The 16,835-nt window shown below is 56.7% G+C and overlaps 3 protein-coding genes across 4 annotated transcripts; 1 reads left to right on the forward strand and 2 right to left on the reverse strand.

Moving 5' to 3' along the window:
• The first annotated feature begins 45 nt into the window (after nucleotides 1-45).
• Nucleotides 46-1,266, forward strand: LOC146765719 (uncharacterized). Its single transcript, XM_085558116.1, has one exon. The coding sequence runs from the start codon at nucleotides 159-161 to the stop codon at nucleotides 1,140-1,142; it is 984 nt and encodes a 327-aa protein (XP_085414242.1). The 5' UTR covers nucleotides 46-158; the 3' UTR covers nucleotides 1,143-1,266.
• Nucleotides 1,267-1,539: 273 nt separating this feature from the next.
• Nucleotides 1,540-3,944, reverse strand: LOC116184348 (E3 ubiquitin-protein ligase RNF182-like). Its single transcript, XM_031506525.3, has 2 exons — nucleotides 3,305-3,944; nucleotides 1,540-2,840 (listed from the first exon to the last, which is right to left on the reverse strand). Exons 1-2 carry the CDS (start codon nucleotides 3,871-3,873, stop codon nucleotides 2,084-2,086), a joined length of 1,326 nt encoding a protein of 441 aa, XP_031362385.2. The 5' UTR covers nucleotides 3,874-3,944; the 3' UTR covers nucleotides 1,540-2,083.
• Nucleotides 3,945-5,039: 1,095 nt separating this feature from the next.
• On the reverse strand, nucleotides 5,040-16,538 carry PCIF1 (phosphorylated CTD interacting factor 1). 2 transcript variants are annotated; one of them, XM_021547317.3, is made up of 17 exons: nucleotides 16,423-16,454; nucleotides 16,083-16,191; nucleotides 13,267-13,405; nucleotides 12,969-13,093; nucleotides 12,416-12,553; nucleotides 12,125-12,255; nucleotides 11,749-11,903; nucleotides 11,383-11,530; nucleotides 11,114-11,197; nucleotides 10,262-10,361; nucleotides 9,901-10,063; nucleotides 8,603-8,775; nucleotides 8,091-8,177; nucleotides 7,430-7,614; nucleotides 7,241-7,334; nucleotides 6,862-7,037; nucleotides 5,040-6,110 (listed from the first exon to the last, which is right to left on the reverse strand). In XM_021547317.3, the coding sequence occupies exons 3-17, from the start codon at nucleotides 13,388-13,390 to the stop codon at nucleotides 5,858-5,860; spliced, it is 2,136 nt and encodes a 711-aa protein (XP_021402992.1). In that variant the 5' UTR covers nucleotides 13,391-13,405; nucleotides 16,083-16,191; nucleotides 16,423-16,454; the 3' UTR covers nucleotides 5,040-5,857. The 2 variants fall into 2 exon arrangements, with proteins under 2 accessions (XP_021402992.1, XP_085414235.1); XM_085558109.1 differs by lacking the exon at nucleotides 16,083-16,191 and having other exon boundaries at nucleotides 16,423-16,538.
• Between the last annotated feature and the right edge of the window lie 297 nt (nucleotides 16,539-16,835).

Consider the following 16,835-nt stretch of genomic DNA (forward strand, 5'->3'; position numbering starts at 1 on the left):
CTCCAATTCCCTGCCCAACAGTGGCTGGGGAAGGGGGGGGTATCAGGTGCCCCAGATCCTCTCGTGGGTGCTAATACCCCCTAATCAGCTGTCAGTCACTGCGGACCCCAGCAGCTATAAAAGACCCGGGAGCAGCTCCCCGGCTCCTTTCCTGCAGTATGGCAGCACCTCGGGGAGAGAGGAGCCCAGGACAAGAGCTAGGGGGCTGTGGGGGGCCTTGGGGTACCCTGCGGGGTCCCCCCCAAGCCCTACTGCCCTGCCCCTACCCCTACTCCTGCCCCTGTCCCATTTTGGCCGGGTACAGCCTCCTGCCACCCCCTCTCAGCCTCGTGACGCCCCTGGTAAGTGCCGCGCTGCAGCTCCGGGGGACGAACGGGATGCGGGGCTTTCCCGGGAGCAGGACGGGACCGTGTGGGGTGGTTGGAATCGGGGTTGGGGACCTGCTGTCCCGAGGCCCCTGCCCCTCCTCGGAATTCTCCTGCCCGCACACACATACCCTCCTGCACTTGGCACTCTGGGTGCGCATGAGAGAGGATGCAACGGGCGGGATACAGCTCTGCCCTCTCCCACACACAAAGCCTGACATCCCGCAGCCCCTCTCCTCTGGCTGCCATCACCCCCTGTCCCACCCTGACACCCCTCTGCCCCTCCAGGTCTCAGCACCCTATGAGGCGCCGCTGGGGCTGCCCACAGAGCCGGGGCGAGCGAAGACGACGACGACACGAGAGAGCACCGGGGCACTGAAGGCTTGGCTGGCACGACACCCCAGGAACCCCTATCCCAGCAAGGGGGAGAAGGTGATGCTGGCTGTGGTCAGCCGGATGAGCCTCACCCAGGTCTCCACCTGGTTCGCCAATGCCCGCCGGCGCCTCAAGAAGGAGAAAAAGGCGAGCTGGGCCACACACAGCGCCTCAGATGGCGAGGACAGCGAGGGCGAGGGGGTCCCATCGGGTGCCGTCCCCATTCCCAGTTCCAGCCCCGTGCAGGATGGGTGCGGGGGCAGCCCCGAGGGGACGACAGGCCCTGGGCAGGACAAACAGCCCCAGAAACCCAAGATCTGGAGTGTGGCAGAGATGCTGGAATCCCCCCCCAGCAAGAACGGGTGTCCCCCGGGGGTGCCAGTGGTGCTGGAGCAGGTATAGGGCTGGGACAGTCATGTCCTGTCCCCAAGAGCATGCAGGAGAGACAGCCACGGGACCCAGCAGCTGCCTCGCCAAGGAGAGTGGGAGATGTGGGTGGGGAGGGACACAATAAATGTGACTCTGTCTTGGGTCTCCTGGTGTTGTCTGTGTGCGGTGGGGCTGCTGGTGGGATGCAGGGGTGCCAGCAGAGATGGTAGGGTAACTTCACTGCCAGTGCTGCAGCAAGCAGCCCCTGTGGAGCAGGGCAGGTCCAAGGCAGATTAAAATTAGACTTTGCCCTTCTTGATAAAAGTAATAAAATGGTTAGCAGTATTAAATTAATCCTTACAAAACAAAACCCAAGGAGGTTAAATAGAGACCGGAGGCTTTGCAAAAAAAACCCACAATGACTACAAAATAGCTGCAAAGACATCTTTACACACCAAAGAAACTCCTCCACTCCTCCCCTCTGGGACACAATGTCAGAGAACACGAGACTCACACGTGAGAAAGAAATACAGATGCGATGGGAGCAGCCCCACGAGGAGCGTGGGCGCCACAGACAGAACTATTTACACTATGGACACGGAGCCGTGCTGGGGCCAGTCCGGTCCCTCTCCTGCCGGGGCCCCTCCGGCCACTCAGTGCCCAGCACTCAGCACTCAGTCGGGATTAGTGTCCTTTTCCTGCTCTTTGTCTGCTGTGGAGGAGAAGGAGGAGGAGCTGAGGTCTGGCCCAAATGTTTGTAGGCTGCAACGAGCTCCTGCAGCCACTCCAGCCAGTGTGAGCACCCACATGGGAAAGACAGTGCTGCTCTGCATGGGAAGGCACCAGGCACTGAGCTTCTCCCCATGGTCCAGGCGGAGCATGCTGCAGGTCATAGGACATGTGTGCCTCAAGGGACAATGCCCCAAGGAACCCAAATCCTGCCTGGCTCAGGCACAGGGGTTGGCTGTGCAGGGTCAGGAGTGGGGGAACCCAAAGACCTCCAGGCACAGGCACTGGCAGAGGCTGTAGACAATGCAGAGAAGGAGGGTGGAGGGCACAAGACTGACCAGGATGATGCCCAGGCTGTGGTGCTCGATGAGCAGGAGGTAGATGCCGAAGGGCAGGGAGCTGAAGTAGAGGAGGCAGAGGACACCCAGAATGAAGCGAGGGATGGCTTGCCACCCCCAGGAGCGCCACTTCTGCCCAGGGCCATGGCAGGGCAGAGCACCCAGGCTCGTGGGGCGGTACAGCCGCACCACCTCCAACCTGCCCAGGCTCTCTGGTGGGGCTACGTCCTCTGGCACCTCCAGGATGGTGACAACCAGGCAGTCGGGGCTGGATGTGGGCTCCAGCACGCTGGGGCAAAGGAGTACCTCAGGAGACAGGGGTGGACCCCGTTTCTTGGCTCGTTCACGGCCTGTCAGCAGTGCCAGTGCCTCACCATCATCCTGCAGCTGCTGCACGTCCCCGCCCGGCACCGGGCTGTGCTGCCGGCAGAAGGGGCAACGGAGCTGGGGGGTTGAAGCGTCCCCCGGGGGAACAATCCTGCGCAGGCAGCGGGCACAGAGGCGGTGGCCACAGCGGAGCAGCTTGGGCCTGCGGGCACGAGCGTCGAAGCGGCTGTAGCAGATGTGGCACTCCAGCTCGGGGGACGAGGGTGCCACCGGCGGGGACACCAGCTTGCTCTCTGGCTGGGCCATGCTCCTGGTGGCTGTCCGGGGGCTGCCCGGGCTGCAGGGGGGCACCGCTGTCAGCCAGGGCTGAGGGCAGGCCCCGGGCCCGCTGCCTCCCACGCGTGGTGTCCCAGCTCCGCTGCATGCCACGGTCATTGTCCCGGTCGGAGCCGGCGGCTCGGTGGGAGAGCGGGGCAGTGAGAGCAGAATGGTGGCGACCGTCCCCTCCCCGGCCTCGACTCCAACCCCCGCCCGGCGCCACCGGCGCTGGGACTCGCCGTCATCCCGGCCCTGCCTTGCGGGGAAAAAATCGCTCCCAGGGGCCGGCACCGGCGGAACGGCAGCTCCCGGACATATCTTGGCCCTCACGGTGCGCGCGGGTTCCCTGGGGCCCCAGGACACCCCGAGCACCGGCTCTGCCGGCGGCGGGGACCCCGCTCCCCGCTCCCCGCTCCCCGGGCGAGCAGCTCTCGGTCCGTGCTCCCCGCCCCCGCTCCCGGCCCGCACCGCATCCTCCCGTACCTGCGCTCCGCGCCGCGGCTCCCGGCGGGCACGCAGCGGCGGGTCGGTCCCCGCCGCCGGCGGGCTCGGTGGCACGGGTGGGCTCCGCGGCGGCGGGCGAGGGCCCGGCAGCCCCATGGGGGGAGGCGCGGGGCGCTGCCCGCCGCGCTGCGGGGGCGAGCACGGCGCAGGGGCCGCCGGCAGCGCCGCGGCGTTGGCCCGGTAACGGGGAGCGGGGAACGGAGGGGGAGCTCGGACGGGCCGTGCTGGAGCCCTGCGGAGCTGCCTCTTGCAGAACCGGGCCCCGCCGGCTGCTGAGGGGTAGGCGCAGGGCTCGGCGCAGGGGGCGGTGCGGGGTTTGGTGCGGGATCGGTGCGGCTCCCGGTACTCCGGGGTTCCCCGCTCACGGTCAGCCCCGAGGATGCTCCTTCCCGGTGTGCGGCCTGCGGTAGCGGCGCTTGGGGTTCAGCATCCCCGGGGAGTCGAGTTGGGGGCACTCGGGGGACACGGCTCTTAACAGGTTCAGCCTGGGCACAGCCAAGCGTCCTGCTCAACCCACACTGCAGGTTGCGTTTCTCCAGCCCAGTCATACCCACCCCCAGCTGCTGCCCTTACAAGGCATTTCCAGCAGCCCTGTGGGGGACAAAAGCACTCAGGGATCCCCTTCTTCCCTCCAGACAGGAGAGTGGCTGCACTGCCCACCACAGGGGCAACGGCATTGAGGTCCTTTTCGTTCAAATCATCCAGGTTTAGTACAGCCTGATGGAGCTTTTATGCAAAGGCTCCAGCTCCTGGTGTGCCTCATTCCCCTCAGTCCTGCCCGTACCACCCACTGCACCCAACCCTCCCACAGCTGCCCCTCGCACCACAGCCCCTCACAGATTGACCTAGTTCTGGTTATCTGCCCTTGAAATGCCCCTAGTGTCAACCTGATGTGCTCCATCGACCATCTCTTGCTCTGTCATGATAAAGGAGACTCGAGAAGCAGCCCACGCCACCAGGTTTCTGGTCACTCACGTCACTTACGCGTCCCTTGTGAGACCACAGCCACTGGATACTTAACCAGGTAACTATCCCTCACCTGAGGGAGCAGGCAAAGGGCTCTGTGCACACTGACTGACCAAGGGGTGGGTTAGGAACACTCCCAGCATCAGCACGTCTGTGCTCACCTGTGCCTCAGGAGTAGGCAGTCTTGGGTCAAAAACAATTATAAAAAGGGGGGAAAAAAAGGCTTTATGAACTGCCACATTCACAGCTGACATTCCCAACTTCCCTGACTAAAGGACGTCAACGATCTCCTTGCCACCATCAAAAGCATTGCTGGAGAGCTTTGAAGTGTCTGGGAATGGGCGTCTGGTGCTGGGCAATTCCTGCCCACTTCAGGGTGGCAATGGCACCAGCAGTGCTGTGGCACTGACACTGGTTCAGCGCCAGCAGTGCTGAGGCACTCCACAGGAGAGGCTGGCTCTGCTGCCTGCCCCAACGAGTCCAAAGGCAGTGCACTTCCTTGCACTTCTCCAAGAGGAGAGCACCAAAACCTCACTGAAACAGTGTGGTCACCAGGCTGCTTCAGGGGCTCACACTGGCCATTAGGAAACAAAACTCACCAGGAGGGCAGGGCTACCTGGAATAGGGCAGATGCCAGTTAGTTCTGAAAAACCAAACCCCAACATTTTTCTACGTTCCACCCAGGCAGAGACCAGACAGGGGTGTGCAGAGACCCCAGACACCAAAGAAGGCAAGTCATGGACACAAGCAGAGCTGTATGCTGGTTTTAATGTTCCTAAGAACTAGGAAACAGAAATCAAAAATAGATTTTGCTCTTCTTGATAAAAGTAATAAAATGGTTAGCGGTGTTAAATTAATTCTTACAAAACAAAACCCAAGGAGGTTAAATAAAGCCCGGAGGCTCCGCATAAAAACCACAATGACTACAAAACAGCTGCAAAGACATCTTTACACACCAAAGAAATTCTTCTCCTCTGCTCCTCCCTTCTCCAGGACACAACGTCAGCGAACACAGGACTCACACATGAGAAAGAAACACAGATGCGATGGGAGCAGCCCCACGAGGAGCGTGGGCGCCACAGACAGAACTATTTACACTATGGACACGGAGCCGTGCTGGGGCCAGTCCGGCCGCAGGAGCCCCCGGGCTCTGCCCGTCCCTCTCCTGCCGGGGCCCCTCCGGCCGCGGCGCTCAGCGCCCAGCACTCGCGCTTGCCATCCATCCCTCCATCTGTTCCACCGTCCTTCTGCCTGCCCACGCGCGCATCCCAGCCTTGGCTGTCCCTTCTCTCGGCGCTCCGGCGTCGCGGAGCTGCCGGCTCCTCCTGCTGCGCCACACTGGGCTCCCTCGCCCCTGGTGAAGGCTGTGGCTGAGCCTCCTCTCCCACTGGCCGCCGGACGCTCCCGGCTCCTGGGGGCTGGCGTGCAGTTCGCAGAGGAGAGCAGGTGCCGTGGAGCTGCTGCGCAGGAGTCCCGGGCCGGTGCTGCGCAGCCAGCAGTCTCTGCTGCCCCGGCCATCCTCCCCCGGGGCCACCGGCACCTCCCCTGCTGCCTCACACCTCTGCCTTAGTTGGGATTAGTCTCTCGGCTGCTGCTCTGCTCTCGGCCCAGCTCCCGCTCTTTGTCCGCTGTGGAGGAGGAGGAGGAGGATGAGGACGAGGAGGAGGAAGACGAGGAGCTGAGGCTTCGGCCCGAATGCTTGTAGGCTGCAACGAGCTCCTGCAGCCGCTCCGGCGTGGGCTCCCACTTGGCAAAGCCGGCGCTGTTCTGCAGGAAGAGGACGGCTGTGTTGTGCACAGCCTTGTAGTACATCTCCTCCCTGCAAGGGAAGAGGACAGGCATCAGCACCTCCCCTGGCCCCCCCCACCAAAGCCCTCCTCCTCTTACTGCCTTCACCAGGACAAGTATTTGTCCATCCTTTCTCTCATTATTCTGAGGATAAGGGAGGCACAGTGCACTCTCGGGCAGTTCTGAGTACAGTAGTAGAGGCTCCTGCACTTCAAGAGGGAAAAAACACTGATACTGCAGAGCTCCACTGCTCCCTACCAGTACACACATGTGCTGGAACCTGCCTGTCCCTGCAGAGGGGACTCAGCACAGCGAGGTGTCAGTCCTAAGGAGGCAAGAACTTCAGTCTTCAGGCACCTGTTGCTTAAACAAGCTGCTGCTCACACTTGTTGCCTCAGCAGCAGAGCAGAGACCAGCCTGCCCCACTGCAGACCAAAGCCCCATTGCCCCTTGCCTCTTCTCCCCCACTGACATCCAGCTGCTGCAGCACAACCAGCTACTGGGCCTGAGGGCTGGCAGAGGCACAGATCAGTGCCACAGGTGTGACCTGTTCCAGCTAGACTCGTGCCCAAGGCATACACCTCTCACAAGCTAAAGTTAGCAGTCATTAAACAGACGTTGAATTCACCATGCTGTCTGCCCATCCTAAACACCCAAAGTGATGATGCGCTGTGCTTGTCCTTGCCTGCTCCCTGCTTCCCACTGATTTCAGCTTGGAAGAGGATATTTCTGTCACACAGCTTCAGAGTCGTGTTCCCAAAGGATCTGAGAACAAAGCCTACTTTTTGCAGACGTGCTGGGACCCGCTGCGGTACTCGTGATCGAAGGCCGGCAGGATGAGCTGGTGTCGCTTGAACTTGCTCTGCTCCATGCGCGTCAGGGCTGGCGTGGGGGGGTCCCGCCACTCAGGGATGAAGACAATGAAGGAGAGCGGCTCGCTGGAGCTCTCCAGCAGTTTCTAGTGCAAGAAGAAAAGGAACAATCTCAGCACTAACTGAGCAATGACGTGTTTAATGAGTCCTACAGAAAGGAAATGCTTCTGCTTCAAGAGCAGTGCCCAGCTGTCAATGTCCTTTCTCCCTCAGGGTGCAGAAGTGGTGGGGAGCAGAGGATGGACAGCACAGCCCCATCCCAAACAACCCCACTGGTGAGTGGACATACCTCAAAGTGAGAGACCATGGCATCCATCAGCTCCTCACAGAATGGAGGATTTGCCTCAAAAGAACCACTTATAGGGAAGAAATCCAGGCAAGGGCTGGAGAAAGAGGCAAAGATCCCCATCAGCTCATCATGAGTCATCTCACGGGCACGCACCCACACCCACACAGAGCAAGGGAACGTAATACTCACCCCCTGGATCCAAAATACCCGTCTGTGTCCAAGAAGGCTGAACAGTACTGTTTAAAATAGCAATTCAGGGGCGAGGCAAAGCATTCAAAACTCACTCCAAAGAGCTTGTGGAGGGCTTCAAAGATGTGCACAGGAAGTGCCCCTTGCAGACCAGTCCCTTCATACAGCCCCACACCGAACATCATCTGAGGAGAGCAAACCCTGGTGAGCCGTGCCAGCACTCGCTGCTCCTGCTGTTCCCTTCACTGACCACGGACCCAGGGCCACATGTCCATGCACCCACTCCTCTAGGTATGCAGGGCCCCCTCGTCTTTTCTCAAATTCGTGTAGGTCCCTGTATGTACCCAAGAATGCTCTTTAGAGATTTTATCCAACTCTGACCCCACAAAACCATCAGTTTTCTCTTGTACCTGAGTGACCCTTCAGCCCCTCAGAGTCAAGAGCTACTGAAGGTTTCCTTCACGAAGATCTTTACCCACACCGAGGTCTCCTGTCAAGACCCCAATTGCTCCCCAATCCACAGTCCTACTTCAGCATAGCATGAGCAGACTACAGACCCAGTTTAAACCCCATGTTGCTCCAGGCTCCCAAAGCTGTAACCCTTTCCAAGAGCAAAGACAAGTTCCCAGTGCTGCCAAGGCTTTCTGATGTACATCTGTACCTGATATCGACGGAGAAGGCACCAAACCCTGGGCAGGAACTTTTCAAAGCCTGAGTCATCAATGCAGCTGTACCGATAAAGAAGCCACTAGAAGAGAAAGTCAAGCCATTGAACAGGAACAAGGAACAGCTAAGCTATGGTGATACACACACATTGTGACAGGGAGAGGGAAGCTGAGGAGCAGGTGGGCTCTGCAGGGAGTTGTCAGCACATCTGCTGTCACTGCGTGAGCCACCAGCTTGTCACTAACATGAAATGAATGAACCACCACACCAGCACGTGTCTCTCAGCAAGGATTGCCTTGGTTTGAGTACAATGTTCTGGCAGCACAACACTTACTCAGAGCACAAACCCAACACCTGGGAAATACTCCCAGCAGAGCCTGACCCCAGCTAAAGTGAGAGCAGCTGTCCTCATGGCCATGGCAGTGACTGACAGCCCTGCAGGGTCAGTCGGGCAGCCTCTCCCCAGCCCTGCCCCGAGGGCCAGCAGAGTCAGTGCCCAGCCCTTACCAGCTTGCTGAAGTAGTTGCGGCTCACTTTGACCATCTCCCCCTTGTACCGCACACACGCCACGTTGTTCTCCATGTGCATCTCCACGCTGGGGAGCGGCGGGGAGGGGATGGCCAGCCTCACGGGGTAGCAGTACACCAGCCTGTCCTGGACCTCAGGAGCTTCTACCTCAGCTATGGAGAATGAACAGAAAGGCAGCCTGTGAGAAACTAAGAGTATTCGGGACCAATCTTCAGTCCAGCTCAAAAGACACAGCAAACCAAATAGGGATAAAGAGCAGGGTGGTCCTCCCAAAAAACCACTATGGTGGTCCCTCACAGATCTTGTAGGCAGCTACCTCGGTTCAAAGCTGATTCCCCAATGCAGACAGCACACAGCCACTCCAGTGTCCTGAGGAATGTTCCAAACACACAAAACACTCTTTTTGTTGTTAATGTTTCTTATTTCATTTTGCCCCAAACTATCCAAAGCACTATAAAAATTCACAGGCTGTGAAATGCAGGAGGCAAAGGAATCTCCCTGCACCTTGTGGTTATCCAATGCCACAGCTTCAGTGAGAGCTCACCAATCAGATGGAAGGAATCTCTGACTTAATGGCGTTGGAAGATAACCATCAAAAACAATAGCAAAAGGCAGACACTGGGCACCTGAAGGGAGCCTGAGGAGAGCCAGGAGCCAAAAGGGAAAAGGACTATAGACAGTGGCAATGAAAGGAGCAGACCCCATGGAGGAAGGAAAAGCTGAGTGAAGGCAGATGTACAGATGTGAACAGAAGAACAGAGAAAAGATCAAGGAACATGAACTCTGCCAAGTAAGGGTGCACAGTGACAAGCTGGGAGATAGAGGGGTGCAGAAGGGTGCTCAGAACACAAGAAAGTGGCAAACGAGAATAAAGGGCAAACACTCAGCATTACTAAGGGGGTGTCAGCTGTCCCCAGGAATTAATGAAACATCAAAGCAAAAAAGCATGGTCCAGTGAAATGAATGAATGCCCTGCTCAGTGTGACCTGCTCCTAACAAGCTACTTTGTCCTGGCAAATCACATATTTGTAGTATCTGATGTTACAGCTGGTCACAGAACGTGATGGAAGACAGTCTGTCACTGCACAGACACTGTGACTGAAAGCTGAGGCCTATGTTGGACCGTCTGTTTCTTATTTTGAAACACGGATTTTGTGACTTTTGGAGACATAGCTGCCCTCCCAACAGGTAACCCTCTCTGAATGGGGACAGGCCAGACCATGGGACTTTTAATTGCAGTGGTGCAGCTCTACAGCTCCTCAAAGCTGGCTGCATACCAGAGATATTGTTCTCCTTGAGTATGGCAAGATGCTTCTCCCGGATGCGCTTGACGTATTCCAGGGATATGTAGTAAATTTTACTGCAGATGCCTTCAACAGAGTCCTTGGCTGCAGCAGACACATGGGGCCCACACTGCTTCCGTAAGTGCTCCAGGCGGTCCTGAGGAAACAGAGAACCAGAGTCTCTCACATGGCCACCACTGGCTCTCCAGAGGTCTTCAGTGTCTACAGGCTGCTCTCCCAAGGCACACATCAAGGGGAGGCAATGCTAGCCATCTCCAGAAGTACCTGTACTAGCCCCCTTACTAGCCCCCTCCCCAGCCCCCTGTGCCCAGCCACACATCAGTGGTACACTGACCATGTAGTCCTCCTTGGAGGCAGAATGGTCCCGTCGCAGCCAGCTGAAGGTGTCCTCCACATTCCACTTCACCACCTTCCTGCTGTCTGGGGAAGCACTCCTGCAAAAACAGAGGCAAAATTTAACTCACAGATGCACAAGATCTTCCACCCCCCCTCCAAAGTTTTCTATCAGTGGGGAATGTGGACACTGATACTTGTCAAGGCCCATCCCTGTCACTCCCCTCCAGTTCTCTGGAAAGGCCTTCCACACATTTGCAAGACTGCAGACTGCTATATTCTCTCCAAAACTTGGTGTAGCTGGCTGCTGTCCTCTCTGGAACAGGAGAGGCCCACAAAGCCTTTATTTGTCATGGCGCTGGTCCATTTTAATACTGCCTCTAATTTTCAAGTACTGCTACGGCTTGTGACTCTGAGAAAACTACCCTGTTTACAAGCTTTTCCTTTCCCCACAAGGTTCTCCCTCACTGTCTTCTTCAGTTCTGTCCATTGTGGCAGAACTGGTCATAAAAACCCTACCTTGTATACAAAATGCCACTCTAAGCTTGTTGCTCTGTAACAGCAGTGAGTGCGCAAGCACTCCCAATTTTCCTGATTTTATCTCAGGGATAATAAAAGACATTCCACACCCAGTACATTGTCTCCATACACATTCAGCTCCCCAGTATTACATTTTACAAAAACGTCATTATCAAAAGATGGCTTCAGCACTACTGTTTTTCTTCTGTATGTTCCTAACCTTGCTTTTCCTCAATAATATTAATAATATCCAGTGCTGGATAAGGCAGGATGAGAAGCCTCTATAGTCCTTTTGTCTTTCTGAACACGACAGCACTGTGAAAAGAGCTCCCACCTGGATTCAATCAGTCGTTTCGCAGCCTCAGCATACTTGAAGAGCAGCCTCTTGGCTTCCTCTCGGAACTTAATTCTGGATAACCTGAGGTAAGTTAAATTCATATGCATGAGTCTCACCAAGGCATGGAAGATAGATTCAGTTCCCCACCCTTCCTTCATCAGTATCCAAACAAAGGGAAGCACCCACAGCAGAACTGCAGCAGGTAAATCACCAGACCAAACTGACCCAGAACCATCCCAACAAAGTGCTCTGTTTGTGAACAGTACCTGATGGGAATGTCATTCATGATCTCTCTGAACATGGAAGGAGACACTACTGGCTCGCAGTCACTCGGTAAAAGAGGATCTGTCCCTTTATCAACCACTTTCCTCTCCAACATCCAGCGATTAAATGACTCCCTTGGGGGGTCAATCCCTGGAGATGCACAGAAGGGTCTAATCAATACAATACAGAAATGCCCTGTAGCTCTGGTAAGAATCATCACACAAAGTTCTGCTTAATCAATTAACAATGCCACAGAGTATAACCATCACAAAAAGAGAATACAGGGACTAGACAGGCATAAAACAAACATCAGATCACCCCAATACTAGAACTGAGATGGAAATAAAAGGAACCCAACAGAAACTCACCTTCTCGCTGCTGACAGAGCTCACGGTAATGCTGCCGCAGCTTGAGAATGAGCTGGGACCGAAGCAGCTCCACCTCAGGGTGTGGAGAAAGCACTTCTGATGGTGCCCTCTGCTTAATCACAGCATTTGTCTGAATATCCAGGTCCCAGTATACTCTGTGACAAACGCAAATGTCATCAGGATAACCAGATCATTGACTAATTATCAAATATTACTTTTAAAGATGCTTCCTTGGGCTGTTTCACCAGCCAGGAAACCAAACTATCAAGACTCCTGGCAGTGATTAATCCCTCGGGTTTCTCGAAGATACCTGGAAACCTGTGTGTCTCAAACACTTCACTGAAAAAGGAGCAGAAGACAAATGGACACAACTCACTCAGTTGGTCGTAGAAGAGCTGCCTGCTGTTTGTCTTCAGGTGAAACACACCATGCCTTCAAAACAGAGGTTCCTGGAATACTGGGAGAGCTGGGGACTGGCTGAGCAGCTGGGTTCCCTGGGACATCCGCCTGTGTGTGAAAGATGAATTACTGCACCAGAGAGCCAGCTAAAGGAGAAGCAGCTCAGTAAATCAAATAGTCCCATACCAGACCACCACACAGAATCCCAGGAGCTCTCCAGCCCCCCTTGGTTTCAAGCTGCACGCTTGTTTCAGAGCACCCCACCCACCTTGGGCTTCTTCACACTGTTGCCACTTGGTGGAACTTCTTCGGAGAATCTCCTCTTCCTCTGCTTGCTCTCCGCTGAAGCATCTGCCACCCCACCTTCCAGAGGCATTGGAGCCGCATTCAGTCCCAGAGGGTCTGACTATGAGAGTCCAAACAACAACAGCACACGTCAAGCTCCCCCACTGCCACTGCAGCATCCCACTGCACTGCTCCCAGCTCCCACATGGATGGAAATAAGGACACCACTAGTCACACCTGCACAAAGCTGAAAGATTCTCCTCTACATGTCTATATGCTTTATAAAAACACTTTAATGAGAAAAACTCATCACAAATCCCCCACGCTGACTCTTCTTTGAGCGGTGCATGACTCCTGGAACAGCATCACCTGACAGGCACCTGTCAGAGGAACACTTTCCCAGAATCATGCCATACAATGCACGGAGCAAGGAGTTCTGAAGGCACAGAAGACCCTCCCACACCTGTAATCTGAGGCCCACAGACCATGAAGACCAGAGTCCTGGCACAGCACTCCCAAGGTGAGTGAGCACTTACTATGACATCGTGCTGTCCCAGCACAGGCATTTCCCACAGAGATTGGTTGGTGAAGCGGTTGAAGTAGTAGGGGCGGTTCTCCCGCTTGCTCCAGCACTTCTCCCAGCCAGCCTGCACCAGCTCATCTGAGGACAGTGAGAGTCAGGAGAGGAGCATCCTGCACGACAGACCTGCCCTGCAGGTGCCCAGCACTGTCACAGCACACTCTGAAATCATTCCCAGCCTCCCTTGGCAGCCTTGTTTCACCCCGCTCCCCACTGCCAGGGCCCTGCAGAATTCCCGAAGGCAGAGTCGGTACCTGGCAGGTCCTGTACCAGGCGCATGGGTTTGGGGGAGCTGGGCTGGTTCTGGTTGGAGGTGCCAGGTGAGTGACTCATGAGAGACACTTCCTCCGCAGGGCTTCTGTGATTCTCATTGGCCATTTCTCAGCAACCACACTGGAAAAAACAGAGTAATATCCAGTGTTACAGCAGGAAAGGTCCCAGATCTGCTTGGCACATGTAGTACAAGTTCATTCTGATAATAAAACAGGGATTGAACCAGTACACACAAACAGCACCTCAGTCCTGAAAAACACCTGTTATCCTGGATACAACTAGCTATGAGGAATGCTCAGTGTTAAATGGGGTTAGCCAGGGTGTTCTTGAGGCCAGCATTCAAAATATTCCCTTTTCTGCTAGATCTCTCCAAAGAGTGAAGCATCATATTGTAAAAAATAACATATGGTCCTCTGTGATTATGTGCCACCTTCTGTCACACCAATACCACTGGCCAGGTCTGATTTGTTATCCTCAGAGACAGTTTAAATCAACTCTCATACACATAACTACACATAATTTCAGCAAAAGGCTTTAGTTAAAAAAAAATCTGCTATATAAAACAGCCCTGGAGGTTCACTAACAACTTCTGTGGCTCAGAAAACCACAGGTTGGGAGTCAGGAGTTCCCAAATTATTACCTTCTGCATGTCTCAGGCCAACACGTCCTAGTCCTAGTCCTAGTCCTAGTCCCACAAGCAGGGCCTCAGACAACTGTTCTAGCCCTTGTTCCTTTTTCATCTGCATAACAACAGTTATGCAAAAGAAGGTCTGTTGGAACAATAAAGCTCCTCTTAATCATAATTTAATGTTGCCAGCTGGATAGAAACAGCCAGGCTTTTCCTCTCTTAGTCACCACTCTTCCCCTGGGGAAGTTTCTGAAACAGTGCCACAGACTGCTCTTCTCTGGCAGCCCGAAATGCATTGGCAATGAACTGGGGGGAAACAAGGCATTTTACATAATTCCCAGCTACCTCAGACACTTAACTCTATTCAGGCTTTGGAGACACCCAACAGCACACACCAGCACAGTCAGGGCGACAGCAGCAGCACAATGCTGTGCACAGTGTGCTCCTCACCTGAGCAGCACACTACCTGGCAGCAGGAGCCACGTACAGGAGCTCTTCAATAAAAACTCTGGATTTTTGGGGGGCTAAATCACTGGGATTTGAAGCCTTTGCTGTGCTTCCTGTGCATAAAGGCCAGTGGCTATTTCAGCAGAACAGAATGGCAGGAGCAAACAGTATTTAAGAGCAAGTCGGCAGTAGCTCAGCTACCCACAGCACTGGCTGAGATCAGCATTGAGGAGCTTGACTCCTTCAGCCCCTCAGAAGATGTTTCCATCCTTCCAGGCAGGGTACACAAGGGAAGATGTGGGACATTGTGGATACCTGGAGTTTGGGTCTCCACCCCAGAGCAAGCGGGTAACGCCCCGTGCCTGCTGCAGAGCACAGAACACATCTGGGGACCTTTAACGGCCTCAGCAGTAAGCGTTGTGCAATCTCACACTCCCTCCTGAACTCCAACCCCACCATGTCCTTACAGTCACTTCACAAAGGTGCCAAGGTGAGCTGGGCCAGTGGCAGCAGCTCTGGCTCTTGTCAGCCTGTGGGTACAGGGACCCCGGAAACGGCAGGGCTGTGAGGCAGGAGCACAGGGAACCTCTGAGGGATGTTTAGTCCCTCCTCCTCCACAAACAAAAGCTACACTTGCACATGCAGCTGCTGCTGTGTCCTGCATGTTACACAGAGCACAACCTGGAGTGAACTGGTGCGTACTGGGGGGACTACAGCTCCCAAAGCCATGATTGTCAGGATTCACAGACAGTGCTGGGCACGGAGCCCTGGCCAGCCTGGATGGCACATGCCAGCTCCAGTGACCTGCCAGTGTTTTTCATCACCCATTGCTCAAAAGAGCTGTCAAATAGGGTGACTGGCTCTGCCTCCTCCATTTATGGATAAACTGGAATGGTGGAAGTAGCCAAGAAGCTTTATCACTTGATCAGTGTTAACAATTATTAAATCCAAGTACCCTTATGGTCTGGGAAAAGGAAACAGCCAAACTAACAAGAATCAAGGCAAAAGCCACTCTACTTTTATGTAACTACACTGGGACTTAGACAGTGACAGGGATCCAGAGGAAGCATTTTATGGTGATTACGGTATGTTTTTATACACCATGGCAATGCATACAGTGTTTCACAAACATAGTACAACACTGTCCCTGCCCAGAGAGCTTACAACCTAGAGCAGCAGCACAACCAGAGACCACAGCGAGGGGTAAGGAGACACAGAGTAAAGAAGTACAGCAAACAAGACCAGTATTTGTTTCCATTTCACCGAGGTAGAATTTTGTACAAGACAACAGCAAATGCAGACAAAGGAGATCAGCGACAGCCCCTCGGGACAACCCCGCGGTTCTCCCCCATCCCAGAACCACGGCTGCTCCAGGAGGCTGGGAGCCAGGCCATCGCCTCCCCATCGGCACCCATCCCCTTTCCGAGCGCCGGCCGGCGGGCCCGGAGCCGAGCAGCGCAGCGCTCCCGGGGCACCACGGGCACTGGGGATCGGGGCACCGTGTCGGCGCGGGGAAGCGGCCGGAACCCTCCTGGGGCTGCCCTGCCGGCGGCGAAGACGGCACGGAGCTCCTCGGCGCGGCGGGCCGGGGCCGGCGGGCGGCCGCGGGCGCCCGGAGAGTGCGGAGAGGAGGCGGCGGCGACGACAACTCTGCAGTCTGGCCGGGAGCGGTCCGGGGGGCGCGGCCTAAGCGGGGCGGCGGCCGGCCGGGCGGGTACTTACGGTGGCGGGCTGCCTGGCGGGACGCGTGGCCGTCGCTCCGTGCTCGCCGCTGGTGCGCCGGGGCCGCATCCTCATAGCGGGGCGTCCCGCGCCTGGCCCGCGGGGGCGGCTGCGGAGACAGGAGCCCGTTACGGCGCCGCGGGGAGGGGCCGCGCCACGCGCAGGCGCGGCGGGGGCACAGCGGGGGCGCGGCGGCGGGAGCGCGGCGGCAGCAGCGGCCGCGCTCTAAGATGGCGGCTGCGGGCCCGCGCCGCCTTCCCTCCGCCGCCCGCGCGCCGCCGCCGGTCCCCGCCGCCTCCTCCTGCAGGGCGGGCCGCGGCCACGCGGTTGCGCCGCTTACCTGGGCGTGAGGTCAGGGGCTGCAGGCACCGGGCACCGCTGCGTCCGCCACCGCCGCCGCCCCACCTCCGCCTCGCCCGCCCCGCCGCCGCCATCTTGCGCCGGGGCCGCGGGTGCGGAGCGCATGCGCGAAGCAGAGCCCGCGCTTGGGGGAATTACGTGGAGCATGCGCAAAGGCTTCGCGGTCACCCCGCCCAGCCGGCGCCATCTTTGTGGCGGGCACCGCCCCGCGGTGGGTGCGGAGCGGTCGCGGTCCCGCCCGCGCTGTGGCGGAGCCGCTTCGCGAGGGCCGGGCCCGCCCGCCGCGGGCGGTTCCCGGCACTGACAGGGCGCGGCCGCAGCGGTCGCTACCAAAATGCCTTTGAAGAGCGGTGGCGCCGGGGCGGGGCGGCGGCCGGGCCGGGAGGGCTGCAT

The sequence above is a fragment of the Lonchura striata genome, chromosome 20 (genome assembly GCF_050655825.1).
Source record: "Lonchura striata isolate lonStrDom1 chromosome 20, ASM5065582v1, whole genome shotgun sequence".
NCBI classification, from domain to species: domain Eukaryota; kingdom Metazoa; phylum Chordata; class Aves; order Passeriformes; family Estrildidae; genus Lonchura; species Lonchura striata.